Consider the following 27,999-nt stretch of genomic DNA (forward strand, 5'->3'; position numbering starts at 1 on the left):
TGGATCTATGTGAGTTTGAGACCAGCCTGGTCTACAAGAGCTAGTTCCAGGACAGCCTCCAAAGTCACAGAGAAACCCTGTCTCAAAAAAACCAAGAAAAAAAGAAAGAAAGAAAGAAAGAAAGAAAGAAAGAAAGAAAGAAAGAAAGGAGAAGGGAGTTTGTCTTACCAATGATGACTGGGTCAAGGAATAGGGCATTTGCAGGGTATGTGTTTCTGCCAACACAAGGGTAAAGGTAGGGTAGACACCTCTCTTCTTCATTCCTGCTACTCCCATGAGTGATGGCTCATGAACACCTGCTACCTCCATATAAAAAATTATACCCATAAACCCATAATGAGTCTGTTTCCAGACACGCAGTTCATCAAACCCTTCAAGGATCCTACAGTGTCTGTACTGTCTGCCACAGTAAAAACAGTATGCCCTCACACCAGGCCCAAACCCAAAAGTGCTCAAGCCCAGACAGAGTTAACTGTACATACAGAGCCAGGGGAAGGCAGATCAATATTTGCCCAACGGAACAGAAAAATCAATCAATAGAGAGGAAAGAAAATGTTATCTCTAAGCCTTTGAAAGCAGTGGTTCAGATTTGTCCATACTGGCAGGTGGAGAAGGAAAGGAAGAAAGAAAAAGAAGGCCCTTATGCATTGAAGCTAATAGTTAGGAAGTCTCAGTATTCGGGGAGCATTTCTTTCTCCCTTTCTACCTGTGCGAGATTCACATAGCATAAAATGTGCCATTTAAGGGGGCTGGAGAGATGGCTCAGCAGTTAAGAGTACTCACTGCTCTTCTAGAGAACCAAAGTTCAGTTCCCATCCACATGGTGACTCACAACTACCTATAAGTCCATCTACAGGGTATCCAAAGCCTCTTCAAGAATCAGACACACACATGGTGCACTTGCATGCATGTAAGCAAAACCTTATTTTAAGGTATAAAATAAAAACAAAGGAGCCATTGTAAGGCAAACAATGCAGTGACATCTGATACATTTCAGTGTTGTGTAACCACCAATCCCAACAAATGCCAAAGCGTCACAGTGTATTTCTTTCACTAGAATCACTTGTGCCAAAACTATGCCTGAAAGTGCTTAATTTGTTCTTACATTTTTCTTTGTATATAACTCTTTAGATTGGATTTGAGCAACCAAAAGCTTGCTTCTCACCTAACTTATATAAGCTACCCTCAGCACTTAAGAGTGGACCAACGTATGTTACACATTTGATGGGGTGGGGGAGAGAGGTGATTACGGCATTCTGCATGCAGGAAAAACTCATGTTATGTTCCTAAGTATATGGACAGACTGCTTAACAATTCGATGGAAAATTAAAGCTTATTTTCTTCCTATGCAATTCTTCTGTCCAGGGTTCCAGGCACATTTGTTGCTAATAAAAATGCAAAATGACAGGAAGTCCTTTGCTTCCTCAGCAAATGTTTATCTAGACAAAACAAGCTTGGGTTTGCAGGCAGAAGGATGTAGAAAATCTTTTTCTCCTTTGGTGGTAAAAGGAGACAGTGGGCAGAGAAGCTGCAGCCACCTCAAGGTCACTCATGAGCATTTTCCATGGCTGCTTAGTCAAGAAATAATCTCACTGGGACTCCATTTTGCCACAGAGTCTTCCTGCAAAGCTTGTGGAGGCAATGTAGCTTCTTTACCCTGCTCTGACCTATCCATCACATTAGACTTGGCAACTGTGTTAGGTTGACACTCTAAACCAACAATCTTCACCCCTGATAAATACCTGTGTTTTTCAAACTTGTGTGTTACATTAGACCTATAAATACAAAGAACCAAAATAAAAGTCTTCCTCAAAAAATGTGCCAGCAAATTTCTTTTTTACTGTCTAATATAACTAGATAAGACTAGGATAGACCCTTGTCTTAGATTCCTGAAAAAAGTAACTAACGCATGATTTATGAGCATTCCACCTAAAGGAACAATCAATAGACGAAAAAGATGAGGGCAGAACAATCCAATAAGTAGTTTTAAATCTATCCAGCATGCTATTACTTCTATAAAGTTCTGTGTTACCGCTATGCAGTAGGCACCCAATATGTGCTTGTTATTTGAATTGAATACGGAAATTTTTCCATTAGTCATCTTTATGGTACATTTAGCCTTACTATATTGATCAAATAACTATATTGCTTGGAGCCAGGTGCTCCACTCAAAGAAACAATTATTTTTAAATAGACTTCGATTTTTGTAATGATCTACTCCATTCCCAGCTACTCTACTTCAGTACCAGCCAAACATCATTCATGAGACCATGGATCCCCCAGTGCACACAAGTACAGCTTCTTGAAACTGTGACTCTGTTGAAAATTCAAGTTCTGCTAGGCGTCTTAGCTGGGGTCATCCTTGTGAATTCCTGGGAGTTTCCCTGGCACCAGGTTTTTCCCTAACCCAGAAATGGCCAGCTAAGTCTCCTAGCAATAGAGGATAGGTAGCCTGTAACTGGCCTTCTGTAATCAGATTGGTGACCACCCCAATTGTCATAAGAGAGCTTTCATCCAGGAACTGATGGAGGCTGATGCAGAGATCACCAGACAAGCACTGGACCAAGCTCTGGGAATCCTGTTGAAGAGAGGGAAGGATTATACAAGTCAGGGGGTTCAAGGTCATCACAGGGCAACCCAAAGAAACAATTCGCCTGGGCTCGTACGTGCTCACAGACTTTGGACTGACAGCTAGGGAGGCTGCATGAGACTGACCTAGGCCCTCTACAAATGTGTGACAGTTGTGTAGAATATTCAATTTGTGGGACTCTTAGCAATGGATCAGGGCCTGACTCTAACACTTGAGCTAGCTTTGGGGAGCCTATTCCCCATACTGGGTCTCCTTGCCCAGCCTTAATACAAAGGGAGGAGCCTAGTCCTACCCCAACTTGATATGCCATGCTTTGTTGACATGGGGGGGGCGCCCCAGAGGCTGCCCCTTTCTGAAAAGAAACAGAGGAGGAATGGATGGGGATGCAGAGGAGAGGTAGAGGGGCAGGAGAAGAGGGAGGGGAAACTGCTATAAGAATGAAAATGCAATTAATAAAAAAAAAGAGAAAATGCAAGTTCTGGACTTGAGAAACTGGTCCTACTCTATGTGTGCACTGCCTGTCTTCTCTTCAATGTCTCTCTCTTTCTCTCTCTCTCTCTCTCTCTCTCTCTCTCTCTCTCTCTCTCTCTCTCTCTCGTGCACTTACTGCCTGTGCTTAAATTTAGATCCACATTAGTCTTTTCTGAATAAACTCTAATTTTGCTTTTTTAAAAAAACATGCAAATTCCTGAACTCCCCCCAGTCCTACCCCCACGATCCTCTACAATATTTTTAATCTTGAGATGGTACTAGGAATTTCCATTTTAAAAAGTATTCTGGGTGCCACTAAGGCGGGTGACCTTCAGAGCAAACATTAGGAAATGAGATTTGACCATTCTCAAGTCTGATGGGTAAGTCCTAGAGCTCAGGGAAATCATGGCTTATTTTACCTATTTGCACTGTGTGGTTATATATTGCTTTCATGTAATCACTAAGAGAATCTTTTGCTTATTTTTTCTGTGGAGATTTTTGCAAATCTAATAGGGGCAATGCTATTTTCTATGTACTATGTACATTCTATGTACATTTCTATGTACATTGTACAGTGGGGCTGGTAGTAGCACTGTACCCAGTGGCATTACCTCCTGGACTCCCTGATTGTGTGGGGTCTGGGACTGATAGTCATACCATCATTCTCGGCAGAGCAATTTGAGTGTTCGAAATTTTCATAAAGTTCATCATGTCTCTTTGTCACCAACAAATATCAGCATAGAACAGCTTTTGTTTTGTTATATAAACTTTGAATAACTTTCGGTAAAACTTTTAAATTGTATCTAACAGAACATGCAAACTACTTCCTAAGTATATTAAATAACTTAGAGTTGATCTAATTGTATTTGTATACACTGTGACGAAAAAAATGGCCTTAACAATGTATCTTGCTATTTATTAATATTTACTGAGTGTTCACATGTTGTGGGTATAAAATGAACTTTCTTATTGATACACAGGGACTTCTAGGTGAAAAATATGGGAACATTCGAATCCCGGGGGAAGTTGAAGCTTCGGAGTTTGAAATGATTTTGGACGCTGCCGTGGAGGCAAAATTGGACACGAAGTTACTAGAAGACTGGTACTGCCGGGATGAGAACTCTGTGCCAGCAGCGTATTACCTCAGACCCAGGCTAGAGGTGCCGAGAAGCAACAAGAACTCAGTAAGTCTGCCTCCTCTGACTGTCCCTCTGAGGTGATTTCCCTTCTCTCTGGAGTATATCTATTGTAAATTATACTAAGGAAAGTCTATCAGTTGTAAACTCTCTCAGGAGATATGAAACTAAGACTTAGCTTGCTCTTATTGGCATATGTCATGCCTATCATTTGTAAGTTCACATATCCTATTAATACTCAAAATGATTCCACCATTATCTTACCTCTTGTCTCAATTAGTTTTTATTGTCAACTTGGCACAACCTAATGTCCCCTAGAAAGAAGGAATCTCAATTTAAAGATGTACCTTCCTCAAATTGTCTGTGTGTGTGTGTGTGTGTGTGTGTGTGTGTGTGTGTGTGTGTGTGTGTGTGTGTGTGTGTGTGAGTGTGTGTGTGTGTGTGTGTGTGTGTGTGTGTGTGTGTGTGTGTGTGTGCGTAACATTGTTTTAATTGATAGCTGATGCATGATGGCTCAGTGCACTGTGGGCATGTTAGGCAAGTGATCCCAGACTATGTAAGAAAGCTAGCTGAGCGTAAGTCAGGATCAGCATTGCTCTATGGTTTCTGCTTCCTAACTTCCCTCAATGATGGATTGCAACCTGGAAGTATAAGCCAAATAAACCCTTTCCTCCCCTAAGTTATCTTTGGTCATGATGTTTATCACAGCAACAGAGTGTAAACTAGAGCACTCCATATTTCCCTTTCGGTTCCTCAAAGAGATTTCCACTGGACAGTCTCAGTCTATCTCGGTATTTTGATTCTCCCTCTCAGTGTTAATTTTCTCCCCTCTCTCCCTGCTGCTTTCCAGAAAAGTTCTTCAGGCTTTTATTTCAATTCATTGATATTTTCTTCAGCTGTTTCTACTGTGTCAATATACTGATTTCCAAATTCAACAGCTGTATTCTTTTTATTTCATGAGAGTTTCATGTGTGTTTGTTTTTTGTTGTTCTTTGTTTAATAGATCCTTTTTAAAAATACGCTTCACTGCTTTATGGACTCATTATTGTACAGTTTTAGTACATGTTAGTAAATTTTTTATAGTTCTCCTTTAACATTTCCAACAGTATATTTCCTTGTAGCTTAGGTAGAATCATAGAGTAAATTGGTTTATGCCTCACTCTCTTCTCCTGTCCAACTTGGCTTCAAAGTATATCTAATATATGCCTTTTAAAACTAAGCAAAGGGCAAAGAGGGGCACAGTGAGTCTGTTTGTTCCTTTGAATGTTTAGAGGAATTTTTAAAGGACTGATATCCATCTGCCTTCCAAAGCTAGCATCCTTGATATAGCTGGTACCCAGACAGCTTCAAGAGAAGAATGATAGATTGTCCATGGATCTTCTTTCTCATGTGTTTGTCATACTGATATCTTCTTCATGCTGAGGAAATGGTGTCAAAGACACTACTTAACATATCTATAACAATAATGTTTTTCTATACAGGGCTATTAGAGTAAACTCAGAGCAGCCAGGGTTGAATAGAGGAGTAAATGTAGATAGCACAGAAGGTGAAAACACAAGGAGCTGTCTTACACAGTGTTCTGAGAACACTTGCTCCTATGTGATTGTTAATTGTTTTTCTGCTTTTTCTCCATTTATTTCTATGATCCTCCAGGGAAGTGTAAATCAATCTCAATGTCCAAAGCTATTTCTGCATAAACCATTCATAATTATTGTTGAAGAAATGAATTGTGAATGAGACTTTCAAATGTTCTGAGACATTTTCTTGTTAAACACTCCTCCCACTGTCTTAGTCGATTACAAAAAAAACAATGGATCAAACAAACAAATAAAAAAAAAACCTAAAGATATATTGTGACACACAAACACACACACACACACACCTCTTTAATTCTCATTCTCTCCTCTTCAGAGGAGATTTTAAAGAATATATTGTCATGACATTTAAAATCAAAATACAAGAAGGAAAGCTATGTAAAATATTAAAACCTGTCTTAGTCCTATTTACTGTTACTATAATAAAATATAAAAGCCTGGTTGCTTTCTAGGGAAAAGAGTTTCCTTTAGGTCACAATTTGTGGCTTTGAAAGTCCAAGGTGGGTGGGCACCTCCATCTCCTCAGCCCCTGACAAGGGCCCTCTTGACTATACCATCACAGTACGGGCTCATGCAGAAGGAGCCACGTGGTTCCTTTATAAGAGTGCAGTCTCTCCTTTATAAGAGCTACCTGGAGTCCAGCAAGAATGATATTAACACCTTCCAAGGATGGTATTCTTGGTGATATGACCACCTTCTATCACATCTCACCTCCAGCATTGCCAAGAGAAATGGAGGTCAAACTCCTGGCACATAAGTAAACAATAGGAATCATACCAAAGGCCAGCAAACAAACACTGTCTGGGTCATGCCTTCATGTAACCAGGGAAAGTTCACATGTAATATGGAGACGATTTCTTACTTTAGGATTACTGGAGAGAGGAGGACGAAGTGAGGCGTTGGAGAGACCAGCTCTCATAGCATTGGCATATCCAGTCTTGCTTTTAAATACTGGCTTATCTTTCGTGATTTTGAGACTAACTTCCCACTTTCAACTTTACCTAGATGCAGCCTTCTGCCGGTCCTGAAAATGAGAGGCCATGGCAAGAAATATCAGATGAAATCAAAACCATATTTAAAGCTTCTGTCAAACTGCTTCATGAACAGGGTAAAATGAAGCACAGCCAGGCTAAGAGGTACCTGTTCTCAGGTAATTTCATGTGTCTTCAGTAAATTAAGAAACGGTTGAAACATGGATGCGTCTACAGCTTCCCTCTCAGGGTTCTTTAAACTTAATCCCATTTGGTACCACACAAAGTTAATTTAATAAATGTTTCTACATCCCAGGAATATGTGTTAACTCCCAGAAACCCCTTACTTAGCTTGTCGGCTTCTCTAACAAATGTGAACTTAAAAGAAGTTCAGAGGTGGCTGGGTATAATAGCCAGACTCTGTAATTGTTTCTCAGTGGAGCCTTTCCTTCCATCTTAGTCTCCTAGAAAATGTGTGGGAACCCACCATGGTCAACTTACAGGCAAGATCTAGGGAGATAGCAGTGGATAAAGAAAGTCACCGTTCTCCTGGAAACAAACTGCAGTGAAGAAAAGAAATGATTGCCAAGTAACAAACAAGCAAGTTCTTTACAGAAATTAAATAACTTGTAACTTGAATAAAACACAGTTATAAAAAGCAATGGCTGAGGAGGGATGCTGAGGCTCTGGTATGGATAGCATGGCTGAGCTGATTTTTGAGGTAGAAGATGGAAGGAATCAGTTGGTAGTATCATGACTGTCTAAGCAGAGAATCCCAAGCAGTGGGACCAGCTGGCTAGGATCCCTCAGAGGGAGTGGACTGGGTGTCAGTGCATGAGCCAAGAGAATAAGGGGTTGGTTTATTCTGGAACCAAATATGAATGACCACTGGCCTGGGAACACAGGTTCAGTTTACTCCAAAAACCCTGTGTAACATGGTGGCAATTTTCTGAAGCTTTTGTAGCTGCAGAAGAAAAGAAAGCAGTAAATCAAGGCATTTGCACATACATTGGTAGGAACATCAGGTAGGTGGGTGACAGCCCAGCAGAGAATCCCCTGCTATAGGCTTCAGATGCAGTCTGACAACATCTTAGCTTGTGAATCAGTGGAAGCTAAGGGTCTGTTTGTATGTACATTTCAAAAAAAATGTTCTTCCCTGATAGTTAAAAAGATGTTTAATTGATGCAAAGATAGGCAAAAAAAAAAAAGACTATTTATGGGTCTAAAGGTAATCTAAGATAATTTGTCTCTGGACCTGCAACATTCCAGTTCTCCACAATCACAACGTACTAAACCATCAAGCAACCTCTAAGAATGTTCAACACAGGCAAGTCTTTATTCTGGGAACTCTCATGAACAGCAAGAAAGTCAGGTTTGGGGAGGATGGCAGGAGGTCTGAAGGTAGCCATCTGAAGAACTTCATACTAAACATGGGTGATGACATGGGAAGCTGGTGAGGAGGATATGGAACTGGAGAAAAATTGTCAGGGCTCAATTTTATATCAAAATATACACATACACACACTCTCACACACAAACACATTCACACACATCCATACATATACACACAGGCGCTCACACATATCATACTCTCATACACACACAAACACAAATACATGCACACACACACACACACACACACACACACACACACACACATTCACACACAGACATACTCACATACACACACTCACACATATATACACTCACACATACATACATACACTCAAATATACACTCACACACACATGCACACACATAATCACACACAGACACACATATTCACACTCACACATACACACACATACATACACTCACAAACACATGCATACACACACACACACACACACACACACACACACACACACACACACACACCCTCTTGCTCCTCTTTACAGAGCAGTCTGTAATGTAGCCTTCCACAGACAGGCAGAGGAAGCCTCATTGTCAGAAACTATAGGGAAGCTGACATCTGCAGGAATAAGGCAGTCTCAGTTTTGAGAAAACAAACACTGCTGAGTAAAGGTCATCAGATACACAGAACAGAACTTTTTAAAGTTCGTGATGAACAAATGTTGAGGAAAAGCAATAACAATTGCACTTTCTGATCACTGCTTTGAATGCTGTGGCCTGGGAACACAGATTCCCAATACCATGTTCCAACGTAGTAACAGGGTCATGACAGAGCAATAATCGTGTAAAAACTCAAAAAGTGTTTGATCCTCAACTACAAAATTCACATATAGCAAATAGCTTTTTAAAGCTATAAATCACTGTAGTGAAGTCCACTGAAGCAAGTGCAAAGACAGAAAGTGAAAACAGGGTCCAGTGAGGAGAGGGGAAGTTTGGAATATGTGTACATAAATATCAGGAATTCTATTACACAGCTTTCTCTTTCTATCACAAATGCAGAGATGAAAAAATTATTTATTTTGGTTCCATCTTGGGGCCTCCAGACTATCATCAATCAATGCAATGCCCCCATTGCCTTTGGGCCTGTGATAAGGTCAGACAGCACTAGCTCATGGCAAAACCATTCACCTCATGCTGGGTAATGAAAATGAGAACAAGTAAGAGCTTAGAGTCCCCTGAGTCTCCTCAAAGACATGCCCCATCAACCTGAGACCTCCCACTGGACCACACCTACCTCTTAAAAGTTCAGCCCCAATAACGGACTCTAGGGAATAATCCTTTAACACACAGCATCTGGGGGTATTCCAGGTCTAAACCACAGCAGGAATTATAAACGTAAGTTCCCCCTAAACCATGAAGGTGCATGCTGCCTCCAAGATCTAGAGAGTGGACTTCCTGTCATGTTGCTTTTTATTTAGGTTCATCTACACTGTTGCAGGCATTGCTGACTTTTCTCTTAGTGTTGCCTGCTTCCTCTCAGCCTGTACTAAACACAACTAGCAGGATGTATAGTGCATAGTAATTGCTCAAGAAAGGTCAGTTTATGAAAAAAGGAGCCAGGATTGCTGGAAGGAAGGAAGAAGGGATAGACGAAGGGAGGAAAGACAGAGGGAGGATAGGAAGCAGAAAGGGGTGTTTCTGTTTGGTTTCCATTTCCATTACGTGGTCGTAATGACCACTACCAAGACAACTTCAGGAGCAAAGGATTTATCTCAGCTTACACTTCTGGCAACACAGGAAAGTTAGGTCAGGTACTCAAGGCAGGAACCTGGAGGCAGGAAATGATGCAGAGGCCATGGAGGAGCGCTGCTTACTGGCTCACTCCCCATGGCTTCCTCTGTCTACTTTCTTATACCACCCAGAACAACTTGCCCAAGAGTGGCTCCACCCAGAGTGGGCTGTGAACTAACACATAAATCATTAAACAGAATATGCCTTCACAGACTTGTCTACAGGCCAGTTGAGTGGAGGGGGCATTTTCTCCATTGAAGTCCCCGCTTCCCAGATGACCTGTGGCTTGTGTCTAGCTGATAAACAGTCCAACCAAGGCTGGAAGGGAGAAAGAATGGAAAGGAGGAGGGAGGGAGGGAGGGGGGAGGGAGGGAGGGAGGGAGGGAGGGAGGGAGGGAGAGAAAGTGGGAGGGAGGGAGGAAGGGAGGGAGGGAAGAAGGGATTGAAGGAGGGAGGGAGGGAGGGACATAGCATACTTACTGCACCTCTATGTACTAGAGGCCATATGTGGTTTAGTTCAGAAGAAATGGTGCCCTATACTAAGTCACTTTCTATACCTTTCTGAGACCATGGAACTGAGCAGTAGCATAGATCATTAACATTTATCAATATTCAGAACATGATTATATTTTATTTTAAGGTGTGCTTTTCATTTCTATTTCAGCACATCTGTCTAGGGTACAATATACCTCAAGCAAAATGATGACACGACACAGTAAAGGGTGGTCTGGCAAGGAACCAGGAGCCTAGCTATGTCACTTGGCTGCCTCCATGTTTTCTGGCCCTACAGGGGCCCTGCTGTTTCCACATTTAAAAGGGCTAAAGTTGGGGAAGGAAATTAAACTTAAAACATAAAGTCATCACTATGAACTTGGTATGCTTTCTTTATCAAACTGTGTTCAACTTCTCCTTTCTAATGGGAGGGAAATAAAATCATTTAAGAAAAAAAAATTCTTAAAAAATTCTATTCGTCTGGGTCTTACCTGCTTAGGAAAAGACTAGTGTGAACTTGGAAATCATTCCACAGGTTGCATCACTACAAATTATAAGCAAAATAACCCCCCAAAGTGACTAATAGTTACATAATAGGAATTAGGGCACTTGACTCCTTTGTTCAAGGCAATAATCCTCGTCTTAACTTCTTCCAGCTATGGAGGATGAGTTTGACTTTGCTCTAGGCAAGCAAACTCCAGCATTCCTGAAGAAATGTGTGTGCTACATCAGGAAAATTGCTAACATCGAGCGCTTTGTGAAAATCCCAGAGATGGGAAAGTACATGGACATAACTGGAACGGAGCCAAGAATCATTCGTGACCCAGAAGCTCAGGAGAAGCTTATAAAACTCAGGGATGAATTCATTCCTACCATCGTTGCATCCTCTAATCTGAGAGTATACACATCTGTCACTCATTGTGACATGAAACTGGGCTATTCCCAAGAGATAGAAAATCATTACATAGAAGGACTTGGTAAGCAATTTTATGAGGACATGATTGACATAATTCAGGCGACAGTGCAGCAAAATTTTGACACAGAGACTGATACACTGTATGACGAAATTCTTCAGCACTCTTCCCTATGTAAAACATATGCCTCCTTCTATGAATACAAATGTGAATCGCTAAACATCTTGCACAAATACATCCTGCCAAGCAAAACCGGGCACATCAACCCTCTCGTTGTGTATGGTGGACCATGCACTGGGAAGACTCTACTGCTGGCTGAAGCAGCAAAAAAGGTAAAATAAATAAATAATCTGCTCTTTCCCTTCTGTGTTTATAGAAATATGATTCTTTGGGGGAAAATAATAACGATCAAATTCATCTTTCATTTTCTGCAGTTGCTATCTGAATTATAACTAGGCCTTTTGGGATGGACACACCTGTGTTTCTGTTTTGCTAGTGTAATGGCTGTGCTATAAAAACAAGGTACATAGACTATAACTATAAAACAATTTTCTTTTGTCACTCAGTATTGTGACTCATCTGCCTCACTTGGATGAAAAGAGGAACCAATTCCTCAAAACTCTTCTCATTCCTATCAGGCGAAAACTAGCCTTCTAGTTTCTCTAGTCACTAAGTCAGGCTCAGTTCAACAGTAAGTCCAGTCTAAGGAGATAATTAACACTTTGATCTATATTTTTCTCCTTCATCTGAGGCCTACCACAAGTTAGGGATTTTGATGAAAAAAATTATCAGACTGCATATCCAGATTTATGGTCATCGAATGTTCTGTAGTTTTTAGAATTTGAACAAATATTTCCTATGGTTAAGAAGCAACTATTTTAACTTTGAAGGACTAATATTCATTATGAGAATTTTTCTTTCTATATTTCATTTATGAAATAATAGTCTCAATATAACATTTTATTTTCAATAGCTTCATTTGGTGAAATTGAAATCTGGTAACTTTAGGTTCCTTTTCTAATTAAGATTATTGACATACAATTGATATAAATAAAAGAGTTTGATTTTGATAATCACAAAATTATCTGGGTGTTTTCATTTTAAATAAATTATGATTTTTGTGATATCTATGAAATATTTGTCAAGCCATAAATTATAGAGATTTTTCTCATATTTTGTTCTAGGAAGGTCAGGATTATATTTTTCTTTTAAGTCTATGTTCTTCTTTGAGTTAATTTGGTGTATGATATGAATTAAAGATAAAGTTCATCTATTTTCTTGTGGATAGCCAACTGTCAACTAACATTATTGAAAAAGATTTACTCCTCTCTTCTGAATTACTTTTTTGTTTTGGCCAAAATTAGCTACAATATCTTGCTGCAATATCTCTGCTACATTCTGTTTATCTTTTTTCCTCATTTTTGCCCATGCCCATGCCTCATCTTCATTATTGTACTTTTTTTTAAGATTTATTTCTTTATTGTGTATACAACATTCTGCCTCCACATATTCCTGCACGCCAGAAGAGGGCACCATATCTCACTACAGATGGTTGTGAGCCACCCTGTGGTTTCTGGGAATTGAACTCAGGACCTCTGGAAGAACAGCCAGTGCTCTTAATCTCTGAGCCATCTCTCCAGCCCATTATTGTACTTTTTTCAATAAAACTTTGGGTCTCAGGGCAAAAAAAAAAAAAAAAGTACTTTTTTACTGCTTGTGAGTCCCACCTGCAGACCTGCACGTGAGCTTTGTGGCAACACTTTGGGCTTCGCAGATGGCTTGTGCATTTCTTAGATCCGGGCTTCTTTTTGTATGGCTGGTATTAGTCTGAGCTCTAGGTGGGAAACCTCATTGTATATGATTGTGTTAGGGCACAGCACTGTTCTAAACTCTGCTTGTAAGGGATATGTGATAGGGTTTTAGTTGGGAGGGGTGGTAGGGGAGGACAGGAGGGAGAGGAAACTGGGATTGTCATGTAAAACAATCTTGTTTCTAATTCAAATTTTAAAAATCTGCAAAAAAAATAAATAAAATAAACTCTGTTTGTATGTTTTAGGCTTATGGTTGGCTACATGAAGACACGGGGCCAGACTCTGACCCAGTTGTCATCGTGAGATTTCTAGGGACGACAGACATGAGTATTGACCTGAGGACACTCCTTCTAAGTGTTTGTGAACAAATGGCAGTCAACTACAGGTGTCTGGTTCAAAGCTATCCTAAGAAGATCCACGACCTTCGTGACTTATTTATAAACCTGTTGAATGAGTCTTCACTGCAGAGACCTCTGGTGATAATATTTGATGCCCTGGAGCAGCTCTCAGAGAGTGATGATGCTAGGAAGCTATGGTGGCTACCTGCTCACCTTCCCCGGTTTGTGCGGATCGTCCTCTCCACACTGCCCAACAAACATGGGATCCTGCAGAAACTAAGGTGCCTTATCCATGAAGAAGACAACTACATCGAGCTGATTCCCCAGGACAGAAAGATGTGCAGCCAGGTCCTCAAACACCAGCTGCTGAGGGTCAAAAGGAAGGTCACATCAGGCCAACAGATTTATGTAAATAATGCATTCTCCAAGTGCACGTTGCCTATGTTTGTGAACCTGACTTTCAGGGAGGTGAGGCATTGGAGATCGCACAAGGATGTGGATGAATCATCCCTCTGTGTGACTGTCCATGAAAGTATAGAACAGTTATTCTGGTCCTTGGAGAAGAAGTGTGGTCAGAAACTGGTTTCCAGAGCTCTGGGTTACATCACCATGGCCAAAATGGGTTTGAGTGAAATGGAACTGGAGGATGTGTTGGCTCTAGACAACAGTGTTATGAATGAACTCAATGAGAACACCAGACCCAGCAATCCCCTGAGAGTACCTTACCTGTACATCGCAAGGCTCAAGGAGGGTCTCAATGGGTACTTAATAGAAAGACATGTGAAGAATGTCACACTCTTAGTCTGGGCCAACAGACACCTGCAGCTCATAGCTCAGAAGCTGTATCTTCAGGAGGACAGAAACCTTCGTGAGATGCATACAATCCTGGCAGATTATTTTCTAGGGGTATGGTCAGGAGGCAGGAGGAAAGCTTTCTGTTTGGAAGACCCCTACTTGAATGGCTGCCTCGACTTAGAGAACAGAAGCCTGCTTGAGGAAGAAAAGCATTTCATGGAACAAGCATCCTTTGACAGGCAGGCCCCTGACCAGCCCTGGGTTTTCCAGTGTAACCCACTAGAGCCTGACATCTTTTTTGTCAATCACCGGAAAATGTCTGAGCTCTTGTATCATCTAACAAGGTGTGGGAAAACCGATGACCTGCTTTACGGAATTATCATGAACTTCAGCTGGCTTTACACCATGATCAAAATTGGTCAGTTTGACAAAGTGCTTGCGGACATAGAACTGGCTTACAACTACTCACAGGAAAAGGAGCTGAAGTTCCTAGCCAGCACGCTCCGTGGCATCAGAAATAAAGTCATCACGTTCCCAGGCTCCCTGTCAGCAGAGCTTCAGCAAAGGCTACTGCCTGTTGTTAGTTCCCTGCCCAAACTTAGACATCTTCTTTTAGAATGTGACAAAGATGGACCTAAATACTGCTCCATTGTTCCTCTTCATTCATCCATGGATGTAACATACAGCCCCGAGCGTCTCCCCTTGGCAGCCAGTCACCTGCATGTCACGGAGATTCTGCCCACCTGTAACCCTAGCACTGTTCTTACAGCTCTAGAAAATGGCTCCATCAGCACATGGGATGTAGAAACTCGCCAGCTACTCAGGCAAATCACCACAGCCCAGTCTGTCATCCTGGGCATGAAGCTCACCAGTGATGAGAAGTACCTCGTGGTTGCTACAACAAATAACACCTTGCTGATTTATGACAATGTCAACTCCTGTCTCCTGTCTGAGGTGGAAATCAAAGGAACCAAGCATGGGAGTGGTTCCACCTACATCAACGGATTTACACTCTCTGTCAAACATGCCCTTGCATGGCTGGAGGCCAGCAAAGATGTCACTGTCATTGATCTGCTTTATGGCTGGCCCCTTTACCAGTTCCACTGCTGGTATGAAGTGACCTGTGTCCAGTGCTCTCTGGATGGGGTGTATGCTTTTTGTGGCCAGTACCTCAATAATACTACCATTTTCCACTTGGGGAGTGGAGAAAAGTTATGTACTGTGACGTCAGAATTTTCAGGTGGCTTTGTGAAGTTTCTCCTCATCTTGGACACAGCTCAAGAGATGGTCATGGTAGACAGTGAGGGAAGCCTCTCTGTTTGGAATACAGAGGACATATCTAACCCCCAGCTGACTGAAGACTTTGACTGCCGAAAGGAAGATAGCGAAGTGGTGAGCATTGAACTTTCTGAGGACCAAAGTGCAATTTTGATCTGTAAAGCCCTAAGCATTGAGCTCTTGGACACTGGCATGTGGAAGGTAGCAGAAAAGTTCAGAGCCAGGCACAATGAACGATTTATATCCGCTGTACTATCCAAAAATGGAGACTGTATTATTGCAACCATGGAGAATACCCCAGCAGTGTTCTTCTGGAGGCGGGACACAGGACAGTGCATGGCAAGCTTACAGGAAATCTCAGGTACCATAGTTAAGTTTGTAAAATCTAGTCACCACAATATGTTACTGTCTTTATCAACCAGTGGTGTTCTTTCCATTTGGGATATAGACATAATCACGGCTATGTCCAACATAGATAAAACTGGAAAACCCATCCAGAGTCTGGTGTTGCCTGCCAGAGGGGAAATCATTTATTCTCTAGATGGCTCTGATTGTGTTCATAAATGGAACTTCAGCAGTGGGTTCATTGAAGCAGTATTTAAGCATGAAGGAATAGTTGAACACTGTGTGTTAACATCCACTGGAGACATAATGGTGACATCAGATGACAAAAGCAGCCAGTATGTCTGGCACACCAGCAGTGGGGAAAACCTCTTCCGAATTAATGGGCAGAGGATATCTCAGCTGCTGATCACACATAATGACCAGTTTGTGGTCTCTCTCTGTGAGGAAAATGCCTCCAGGGTTTGGAGACTGGCCACAGGCCACAGAGTCTGCAACATCTTGACCACTTTGCAAAATGCCTTTATTACCTCTGCAAACACCTTCGTGGTGGGAATGACAAAAAGCAAAGTGCTGGCAGTCAGTCTTTGGACAGGAAGTATCACCAAGAAATTTTGCTGCGAAGATGGGATCACCATTGTGAATTTTAAGCTGATCCCCGACTGTCCTGACATCATCGTGTTTATCACATCTGCTGAGACTGTAAACATCTGGAGTCTGACTGACGAAGTGATCTGTCGACGTGTGCAGCTTCCAAGCAACTTCTTGAAAAACCTGGAGGATTTTGAAATTTCTCCCAATGGGAAGCTCGGCATTATATCCCGGGGAGATGAAAATATCAATGTGCTAGATTTGCACAGTGGAAAACTGCGGGTGGTTCACGCTTCTGGGGTCATCTGGAGGCAGAGACTTTCTAGAGATGGTCGCTATCTGGTGTATATTTGTTTCCGAAATGGGGAAGAGGAGGAGGAAAATGATGCGATATCTAGCTTAATTGTAATGAGACTGGCTGATGGCAAAAACATCGGTGCTTGCTCCCTTTACAAAACACCAACTTTTCTTGCACTCTCACAGAGACACCTGAACATCATTGTCGGCTTTGAAGATGGGAGCATAGGAATATACACAGTTGTGGACCGTGTAGATGCTGCACTGAAAATCAAAATTGCAACTTCAAATAGCAGGCAGATTTTCAACAATGCCACACAGACATCCAGGCCAAAGTCGAACAGTTACTCCTTTAAAGTGTCTGTGGACTGTCTATGGAGAGAGTCCACTGAGGTCTTTGCAAGAGACAGCCCCATCACCGTGAGTGACTCCTCAGAGTCCAACGAGGCAACACCCTCCAAGAAACACAACTCTTGTTACGACCGGGTGTGCGCTGCCCTGGAATCCCGGAGCCACAGCTACACACCAGATAACTGACATGATGTTTATCCTGTTCAACTGAAATACATAATCCACATACAACAGGAAAAAAAAAAGCAAAGTGCATCTTCTGCATCGCAAATGATAAGCTGTTCATTTCTTAAAAGCAGGAATGATGCTGGAATTCTCAATGTATTAAAATCCTTTTGAAAAGAACAGAACTATGAGACTCAACTTGGGTGCCATCTTTCCGTCCAAATGTATTAGACAAATAGAAAACTTCTGTATGTAATAGTGAAATGGCCATTTCACCTAGAAGAGAGAGGATAAAGTCTTTTAAATTTGCTGTGTAATAAGAATCAACACTAAACTGACTCAGATGAGAGAAACTAGACTTATAGGTAGACCAGTTGGACTAGAATTAGTTCTACAGAAGCTATTTGAAATCATGATGACAGAGAATTATTTGATTCTGAATGGTAGTATGATAGCAAATTGCAGCCTTAATCTCTCTTTACGTTTCTCAATCCTGACAACTGTGTAAACCTAGTCTGCACACAAGAGGTCTAACGGTGCAAAATCGTGTAAGAAAAATGTCCAGATGTGTTCCAGTTTCCCAAGACACCACATAAAATGTGAGATGGTGAACAGACTGGGACAATAACTAACTACCACTATTATAGGGCTACTGAACATGGAGAGTCAGTCTTCATTAAAATACACTCACAATGACTGCATGCAAGGGTTTTTGTGTAATGGAATATATAATTTTTAAACTGTTTCTTTCTTGGATTGCAAGAGAACCCACTTAACAAGAAACCACAATCTTTTCACACCTTTTCTTAAGATGCATATTTGTTCTGAGTGTAAAGAATTATAGAAAGGGCATTACAAACTTGGTCAAAACACTTGTTCATTTCTTTCATTGTACTAACAAGAGTCTTACTCTTCAGTCAGCTGTTGGGAAGCCTAAGTTATTTCCCAGACCCCTGCAGTATCTCTTAATAGAAAGCAAGCTTTTTAAACACACCATCTTTGAAATACTGATGACATTGCCTTATTCTCATTCCTCCTCTGCCCTGTGTAAAATGCAGATAAATGACCAAATACTCTGGGACAAACAATATGCCTGTCTCTGTGCTAAAATATATCTTAGGGGTGTCCAAAGGTTCTTACCATCCCTGTTTTAATCACTTTCTTACTTCTACACACTGTATGTATGCTTCTTTATCTGTTCCACTTCCAGACTGAGGACTTTCCTAGTCTTACCATTTCAAAGCAGAAACTATGAAATGGTAGATTTTTTTTTAAAAAAATGACTTTACCAATTTGAAGGAAAATATATCTCAGAAGGTGAAAGTGCTTTTCTTCTTTCCATGTCCTCTGCATGTCCTGGGAGAACTTTCAATGGAGTCAGTTAGCAGTGACTGGTTTGATTTTCTTTGAAAGTAGAAGTTACTTAAATCAGAACAGTGAACAAGGAACCAGCTTGTTTTGTCCCAGCTCTGCTGCACACTCATCATGCACCTGTAGGCTGATCCTTAACTTCGCCAGTGTATTGTTTTTGTGGACTGCAAAATAAAGGAGGTGATGGGTTCTTCTACAGCCTGTCAGCCAGGTAGGGATGCCAGGAGTAATATGAGAAACACATCACAGCTGTGACATATTGATTGCATACCTAATGGGGGAAAATTATTTATACCCATAGAGGATCCAAGTCAATTGTATTTCACTAGTGAAGGGTTTTAACATGTAGCACTCGAAAGTGTCTCTCAAATATGAATAGCCCATTCCCTGGTGAAACACTTTTTCCAGTGTGTTCCTCCTAGTTTAGCTACCAGCCAGTAGGAAGCCTGGGGTGGGGCAAAGATCCATATACCCATCATCTGGAATCCATACTTTTAGCTCTTCAGCCGACACATTCTTATTCCTGTCATTATCAGTTGAACCTCCATGCCACACATTTCTAAGAATTAAATGCCTAGATGGATTAAATGTAGTATGTGAGTGTTTTGTGTAATGAGAGTATATCAAGTGACCTGAATGATTTTTTTTCCTAACATGTTTGCAACTGATAGCTCATACTGAATGTTTTTATGTAAACTTTGTATTGTTGGGATGAATTGCCCAATCAGAGATTTATATTTTCATAAATGTTACATTTAGTTAAATTTTGTTACAGAGTTGTTACACTAGAAAATTATTTCAGTGTTCAGATAATATACAGTCTTGTGTATGTATTGTTTGTATGAATAAAAGATGAGCTACTTAAGTTTGAGTGCTGTTTATTTTATTTTATTTTTTACCGATGAGGCTGGCCAGAAGTAGAAGACCTCAAGTACCAGTAATTATTCAAATTTACCAGAGGTACACTGAAACTGTTCCAGAAGCTTTCCAGGCACAAAGCCATACCATCTACACCACAGCCTGGTGAGTTTGGTACCATGACTCCTCCACATTTATACGTGAGAAAGCTTAGACATAAAGCCTGTGGACATGACTCCAGTGGAGCACTAGCATCTTTGCTGACTTTCTCAAAGCCCAGATACCTATTCATACATACACACACACACACACACACACACACACACACACACACAGAGAGAGAGAGAGAGAGAGAGAGAGAGAGAGAGAGAGAGAGAGAGAGGTCTGAGAATTCTCATATACACCTTCCCCCTGCCCAAAAATAGAATATCTATAAATACGGCAATATTGGAAAGCTTCAGCAATGTAAACAATAATCGAATGAAATCTTGTATGTAATTCTAACAATTCTCAAAAAAAAACCTAAAACTCAACGTTTAAAAGAAAACTAAAAACATTTTCAAGTTTCCTACCCTCATCTCTTTCTGACTGACATGAACCTCAAAGTTTCTCCCCACTGACTCTAAAACCCCAAGACAAATTCCAAAGTCCTTTTTGATCAGAATAATCTAACTCATATATAAATGAACCAGTATCCAATGAAAATGTCTGACAAGGCTGGAAATTGACCCTGAGAGTCGTTTATTGTGAAAGAAAATTTTTTCTTCAAATCAATAAGTAACACTTAAGAACATATAAATTCCCTCATAAATCTACCATTTAAAAGTGCACAGCTCCAGCACTCGGGAGGCAGAGGCAGAGGCAGGAGGATCTCTGTGAGTTTGAGGCCAGCCTGGTCTACAGAGTGAGTTCCAGGACAGGCTCCAAAGCAATACAGAGAAACCCTGTCTCAGAGAGAGAGAGAGAGAGAGAGAGAGAGAGAGAGAGAGAGAGAGAGAGAGAGAGAGAGAGAGAGAGAGAGAGAGAGAGAGAGAAAGAAAGAAAGAAAGAAAGAAAGAAAGAAAGAAAGAAAGAAAGAAAGAAAGAGCACAGCTATTTTAGTACAAGAATGGGCCGAAAAAATTAAGTGTTCTCCCATAAAGCGTGGTAAATGCCTGTGAATGCAGCGGGCAACTTGAACGCAAACATTGTGAGAAACTAAGGCCTTAGGTCTTTAAAGTCCTCTCTCTGTCCAGTTCTTTCTCCAGCATCGCGTTATACCCTCTCACTACAAGCCTTGGCGCGTGGAGAGGAAAGCGAGAGTAAGCTAGATGGCGCAGTTGCTCAACACACTTTCCTGACTTGCTCCATAGTCCCTGGGCCAGGTCGAAAGGAGACCCAAACCTTAAACCGAGTTTCAGGATTAAGCCACCAGTTCTGCACCCATTATAGGCAAAGCTCTGTGTGTTTGGTGGAGCGTCCCACATCCTGACACCCCAAGGGAAGGGGTCTGGAAGAAGGGTTCTTTCATTCATCCCACTCTACCCTTTAGGACTCAGGCGAGCGTGCAGCCCATGGAATGACCGTCGCAGCGGCATCTGTGCTGTTTGTCTATCCATCAGGCAGGCGAGAAGCAGTGCGCGCGCGATCGGCCAGCCAATGCGGCTGGCTCGCTGATCCCTCACGCAAGCCTGGATCACGGGATGTCCCCTTGTCCCTGAAGTCAGTGCACGCGGGTCGGAGCGCAGGTAAAGGGTTACGCGTGGCTGGGAGGCTCGCCCGCTGCCCGCCCACGTGACGCGCTGGCCCAATGACCGCGGCTCCGCTCTGGGTGCCGCGCGACGGGCTCCGGGCGGCACTGACCCACTCGCGTGTCCCAGCGTGGACACCTGAGGCCCGCGAAGCCATGGACGCCCCGACCCTGGAGACGCCGCCCCGCCGCAGGTAACTAGCGTCCCGGCCCGCGCCGGGCTCCACCGGGAGGAGGAGGGATGGTCCTGGGCGCTTCGTTCCTCGGTCGCTTTTGCTTCTTGGTTCCCTTCTGGAGGGACTCGGGGAGAAACGAGACGAGGGAACCTATGGTTTGATGACTTCAGGGAAAGTCACGGAATTCAACCAAGATGCGGGAAAAGAGGCAACCTGGCGGACGACACGGTTCAGGTCCCCAAACTAGGGGCGTCCGTGCTGGTGGTGTAAAATGTTTGTTTTTAAACTCCCAATTCTCAGCCGTGCCTGGGAACTTGAGCTGGACAAATTGCAAGAGATTTCCCCATCGGCCTGTGTTCGGGGTTCACCATATTTTAGCATCTTGGGGCTTTTAGTGAATAAAACGGAAAAGAGCATTTAAACAGCCCCCGCCCTTTCTTTGAAATGTCCTTGGGGTCTAGGATTGGGTCTAAGGCGATGACAAGGGTGACTGGAGGAACTGCGACGCTGCCGGCTCAGCAAGAGCCTGGGGCTAGGAGAGTGGGCGCCAGATGCAAACAGTTAAATGATCGCACGCTGTAAATATCTAATGGGAAAGCATCTCCTAGGTCAGTCACCAAGGTCTCCGTGGCGTGGACAGGCCTGACAAAGTGATATTTTCATAAAATCACCAATCCAGTAACACCAGACAGGTATCAGTGGGGCTTGTATGCCTCCTGGAACCGTAATTAACCTTAAAAGCAAAACAAAATAACCCATCTCCAGTGATTCAGAAAGTTTTGTTTTCCATCGTGGTATAGACACTTGCACGATGAAAAGAGAGGAAGTGGGTGTTCTAGGAGAAGCTTCCAATCAACGAAAGGCTGGTTGTGGTCTCCCTGCAACTGTTTATGCGAATGTATTGGTGATGGCTTGTGGATGGATGCTTTGGGTGGTTGTAGCTTAGCTTTGGTGAAGAATAACCGCTGGAGACAAGAAAAGCTTGAAAAGTGGATGAAAAAGAAATGGGAGCAGTTGATTTTAGAGGGAGTAGGTTCAGTATTTGCTGGAGTTTTTTCCTCCTATGTACTTTCCGGTTAATACTATTTTAAGAAGGATACAAGAGTATCTCCCATATAGTTTTCCAGTTAATACTTGTTTAAGAAGGATACAAAAGCTCTCTACATCTAAACACCAGGGTCCCCAAAACACCCTGCTAGTCTCTTTGGTAAAAACCCCTGTGCCAGGGAAAATCTCTGTAACAACACTAGGGAGTTACCATCATTTAGGAGAGTGCTGGGTTGTTAGTGTTTCTCCAGAGTGTGAAAACTGAGTAAACAACCAGCTCCAATGCTTCCTGAGGTGACAGATACAGGACAGTGACTTGTGGTTCATTTCTCCTGTTCACCCACTCTACCCACCTTTTGATCTTGCTCCGTCACTTATTCTACAAATAAATGTTTATTTTATGCCCCTAGGAACTCATTGTCAGTGGAGATTTTGATACCTAGTAATGTCTAACATTAAATGTGGCCCATGTTCACTACATTCCAAAGAGATTTTACACACCCGGAATTTAAAATGAAACAAACAAACAAAAAAAAAAGTTGCTTATTGCTTGAGCATGTATTATGTCCCTAAAAATGGAAGGATTTCCTGACCCCTGACCCAGCACTCAGAGCCTGAAAATGGTGTTCTCTACATTGTGGACAAGAGCCAGTCTTAGCGCAAGGGCAAAGCAGGTGCTGAGCCCTTTGCAGTCAGAACTGCCTGGTGGAGGTGCCCTGGGAACCCATTGCTTGGGTGTTTTCTGATAATTGAATACCAGCCTCCTCCAAGCTAGTTTCTTCTGCCTAAACAGCATCTCACATGTTCCTAGTTTTACAATTTCCCAGTGACCCTTAATCTTGGGCTCTTTGGGGTTCTTGATTCAAGAACCTATTTTGTTTCTAATTTCATCATTAGAGTGGTTGTCTGGTTAGATAGTCTCCCTAGATAATGCAGAAAAGCTGAGCAGGCAAGAGCTGACTGCACCATCATGGGGGAGCACAGGTGTGGAGAACTCCCTGTCTGCAGGGCAGGCAGGGCAGGCACCCAGTCATGGTCTTTTTAGTTTCTGCTCTTAATCCCAGAGCCATGCTGGCCACTCGCTGAAACCTGTCTTACTCTGGTTATTTCCTGAATGCTACTGAAGAGAACAAACTGAAAATCAAATCATTCATCTGCTCGTGGTTTTCCCCCATGAATGCCATGGCACCACGGATATTGGAATCTTCAGAGAGATTGTAGGCTGTCAAAATGACCCTGTCTTAAAATATACTGAAAACCATGAGCTGCGAATTTGAGAAGCTGATAGATAATTAAATAGCTTAACCTATGATTCACTGTTGTCAGAACCCCTAGACACTACTGAGCTGCAGTGAATGCTAACCAAGATCAGATATGGTGACCTTAGTTACATGGTTATAACTTAGCTAATATGGTATCTGAAATTTTACCATGAGCAGTGAGATCTAGTCAGCACACAGGTGTCTCTCTAAAGTCAAATGAACTCTGGCCTGGCCTTAGGGACCACACGTGTGTGAGCCCGCTGACTCCAGGCAGTTGACAGGGTGCTAGGGACACAGACAGCTTCGGCCTGAAGAATCTAGTCTTGGGAGAAATCTTTGAAAGGTTTAAAGGAAGGCATATATCTGTTCTTGAAAGTTTACTCAGGCTGTAGTAAGAAGGATGGAATGGGAAGTTGACAAATACATCGAAGGCAGCTGCTACATGAATTCACAGAAGAGCAGACAGAGAAGTGAATCAATTCAGAAGATATTCAGGCACCTACAGTCTTAACTGTAAGGAAGTTCTAATGACTCTGGTCTTCGATATTAGCTTGCATGCCATTTCCAAATTAGTTCCCTCGCCCTCAGGTTGGTAACCATAAGCCATGCTTCAATACGGTGCTCCTTCTGTGGAGTACAGTTACACTGAACTTCACATATAATTTGTTTCCATCACAGAAAGAAGGTTAATAAGATAATGATGCTCATATTTTTAGCAACTTACTGCTTCCTTTTGTAGACTTTGAAGTGTTAAGGCAAAAATGAAGACAAACTATATGACAAGGTCATATAGACCCTGTCTCATGTATCTTAAATTCCTGTTGGAATAAAAGTCATCTGACTTTGGGTTGTTTAATCCCCAAGCTGGCCTGAACATGGCCTGTGTTGTGTCACCAAGAGGACAGCTTGTGTTTGGAAGAGTATTATTAATGGTCTATGAAAAACATTTTGTGCTAGAGAGGGGAGTTCTCTTAGTAGTTGACATCCAACTGCACACAACATGTATTGGTATACATTTTCAATTTTGTTTTTTGAAATTCACTGTTCATTGGCCACGGAGGAGGTGGCTACAGAAAAGAATTTTGAAATCTTTTTGCATCTCCCCGTTCTCCACGCCACTCCTACCCCATCTAATAACTGAATACCTAAACTGGTCAGTAAAGGCAAAGATTTGGCTGGAGATATAAAAACACTATACTTTCTGTTTAATAACTAGACTTCGGGCAGTTATCACTTCTCTAAACATGTAGAAATGAATGCACAAAGTTGGCTTTCCCCTGTAAATCATTATCATTCTACAACATTAGTTCTCTGCTCCCTGATGAGCTTAGCTATTTGGGTTCATAGTCCACAAAGAGATTCCACCCTAGTGTTTCAATGCATGGCTGTTATAGTAACAGTAAGATGATTTAGTCACAGCCCACTGTAAGCCAGCAAAGAAATACAGGAAAGTTTTCGGTGATTAAATTTTCAAAAAATAATATTATTGTTGTTATTATCAGAGTTCAGAACTGTCTTTTAGTAAATAAGTATTTTTTGAAAAAACTTAAAGAGTCACTTGTCATAAATAATTTAAAAATGAAGAAAAAGGAAACTAGATCAGAGAGTTTGTCAGACAATATTATGGAAGTTCATACAGCTGCCCACTAGGTCCAGAATTTGAGTCTTGGTTCTTAGTTCTTCCTGCTACTGACTAACCATCATAAATTTTAGGATACAGAAATCCCATCTTCAATTAACCTTTGCCCTAAAATATAGTTAGCCTCTGTTTATTGAAAAACTGCTTGTATATACAGCATTAGTTCTCTGTTGCTGTGTAACAAATGACCCAAGGATTAGTAACACATGTTTGTAACAAACATAATGACCTAAAATAACCACTGTTTGTTGAGTTTATGATCCTGTAGGTCAGCAGTTGGGGCTGAGTTCAGCTGGGTGAGTCTTACCCAAGCTCTTTCATGTGTCTGTGCTCACCAAGGTGGTACGCCTCTGGGTTTGACTGTTGACTGAGTCACTGGGGAGCATCCAAGGCTGAGTTCAGTGGTTCCCAGACTGCCCACCTGTTTGTCTCTACATGGTGTTAGGAGGGAGTAGGAGGCAAGGACCTTTGAGGCCTAGGCTCAGCTGATCCTACTTATTCAACAGCAAATCAGGGAGCCAAGTTCTAATTCAGGGGGTGGAGAAATAGACCTCACTTCTTAATCTGAGAAGCTACAGAAGCTTCCGGTGCCTGTAGCTAAGATAAAATCCCTACTTTACAGGTAAGGAAGCTGAGATCCAGACATGTTAGTCGGGGTCAGGCAAAAGACACAGCTGCTGAGTGATGGGTTGGCCTTGGAGCCTAAGCCTGACTGGAAACCACCATGCCCCAGTGAGAGGCAGTGTCTCACACCTCATACCAGCATGCTCAAAGCCCTAAGAATGAGCATGTGTTTAAAGATCAGATGTGACTGCAGCCTTAAAGAGTATATGTGTTAATCTGTATGTGTGAGCCCACACACTACTGAAGCAGCTAAATAGGATGCTTGCATTATCAAAGAAGCTTAGTAGAGAAAGGAGGACAAAGCCAGGAGCAGTACAGAGTTGAAAAGAATAGCTTCTAGTATTATCTCAAATTTCCTCACATCATCTTTGTTTTTAAGTCTTACTTCCTTTTTGTTTGTTTGTTTGTACTTGAGAGAAGATCTCACTGTATATCTCTGCCTGACCTGAAACTTGTTATATAGATCAAGGTGGCCTGGAATTCACAGAGGTCCACCTGCCACTGTCTCCTGAGTGCTAGAATTAAAAGCATGACACACTATGTGATCAGATGCCTGGTCTTTACGTCTTGCTTACACTGAGCTGGGCGTTGGTGGTGCTCGCCTTTAATCCCAGCACTTGGGAGGCAGAGGCAGGCGGATCTCTGTGAGTTCCAGGCCAGCCTGGTCTCCAGAGCGAGTGCCAGGATAGGTTCCAAAGCTACACAGAGAAACCCTGTCTCAAAAAACCAAAATAAAATAAAATAAAATAACTACGCTGAAGCTTCATGAATGTCCACAGGAGATAGAATCATGACTAGGAGGGGTGGGTACTTGGGGGGGGGCCAACCCTTCTTGCTATAGGTAAGCAAAATTCCCAAACAGGTAAGGGAAAGTTTCAAGGATATGCACAAGCCTGGGGCTAGAACTCAGGTCTCTAACCCAAATCTATTGTGCTCTGATGGGTCCTTCAGAGCAGTCCCTTCCCAGAATGGCTTCCTGGTGGTTTTTCCACCACTGATGGCCAAGGTAAGGTAGTTGAGAGAACCCAGCTTTAAAGCTAAGGTGACCTCAATTTGAATCCTGGTTTGCTAACACCTGGCATGTCACAAAATGCATTTAATGCTCTAGTCACTTCTAAAGAAAATCATAAAACAGAAATAATTGACCAGACAATCAAGATTTGGTTCACAGAATACAATTTGTCTCTGTTCTCCTTTAAACTTGACAGGACAAGTTTTATGGTCGGCACTAAGATTTGGTTTTGGTGAAGGAAGCCAAGTGTTCTAAGTGTAGATATAATAAAAGCCCAGACCAAGCCCACTCGAGGCCATCTGACTCCATACAGGGGGCCCTGATTTCCAAGCCCACTCTATGGTTAAGTTTCACTGTATGAAATGCTTGCTGTCTCCAGAGGGGAAAGGCCAGTCTTTCCTGATGCCAAAGCCAAGGCCTAAGCCGTGGCTCTGGAGAGGTGCACCAGGAAACGGGAAGGTAGCAAAGTCACTGGGGTGGAGCGAGCTAGAGGGTTATTTTAATAATACCCCACCTCCATTCTAGGATTTAATGGCTTCAAAAGGAGTGTTAATTTAATGTGATCAAGAAAGAAAGAAAGAAAGAAAGAAAGAAAGAAAGAAAGAAAGAAAGAAAGAAAGGAAGGAAGAAAGAAAGAAAGAAAGGAAGAAAGAAAGAAAGAAAAGCAAGTAGCTTTAGAGGGTGAAATTACCAAATTCAACCCCTCAGTGTGAGCCAGATAGAACAAAAGCTAGCGAATTTACCACTTTGCAAGACCACCAAAGGCAGATGTGTCTAAGCAGGACACACATCATCCATCAGTCAGGAACCATCTCAGTCACTCCACACAGGGCACATGTGCATGGTTGATCCCTTTAACTTCCTCTGCTCACTCCTGTCCCCTCACTTCTGTAAGACCTTGGAAAGAAAACGGGGGAGGTGAGGTTGCATTTTCTTCTATCATCAAGCATTTGCTCCACCTCAATTCTTGAGTCTCAGAATATATGACTGGCTGTCCCAG

At 42.1% G+C, this 27,999-nt stretch overlaps 1 protein-coding gene across 1 annotated transcript in view; it reads left to right on the forward strand.

The window, feature by feature from the left end:
• Positions 1-17,302, forward strand: part of Nwd2 (NACHT and WD repeat domain containing 2) — a 154,905-nt gene extending 137,603 nt beyond the window's left edge. Inside the window, exons 4-7 of the mRNA XM_027390701.1 lie at positions 4,042-4,245; positions 6,798-6,942; positions 11,056-11,645; positions 13,370-17,302. Coding sequence (XP_027246502.1) covers positions 4,042-4,245; positions 6,798-6,942; positions 11,056-11,645; positions 13,370-17,302 — 4,872 coding nt within the window. The remainder of the gene's footprint in view (positions 1-4,041; positions 4,246-6,797; positions 6,943-11,055; positions 11,646-13,369) is intronic.
• Positions 17,303-27,999: the final 10,697 nt, after the last annotated feature.

Source organism: Cricetulus griseus (assembly GCF_003668045.3).
Source record: "Cricetulus griseus strain 17A/GY chromosome 1 unlocalized genomic scaffold, alternate assembly CriGri-PICRH-1.0 chr1_1, whole genome shotgun sequence".
NCBI classification, from domain to species: Eukaryota; Metazoa; Chordata; class Mammalia; order Rodentia; family Cricetidae; genus Cricetulus; species Cricetulus griseus.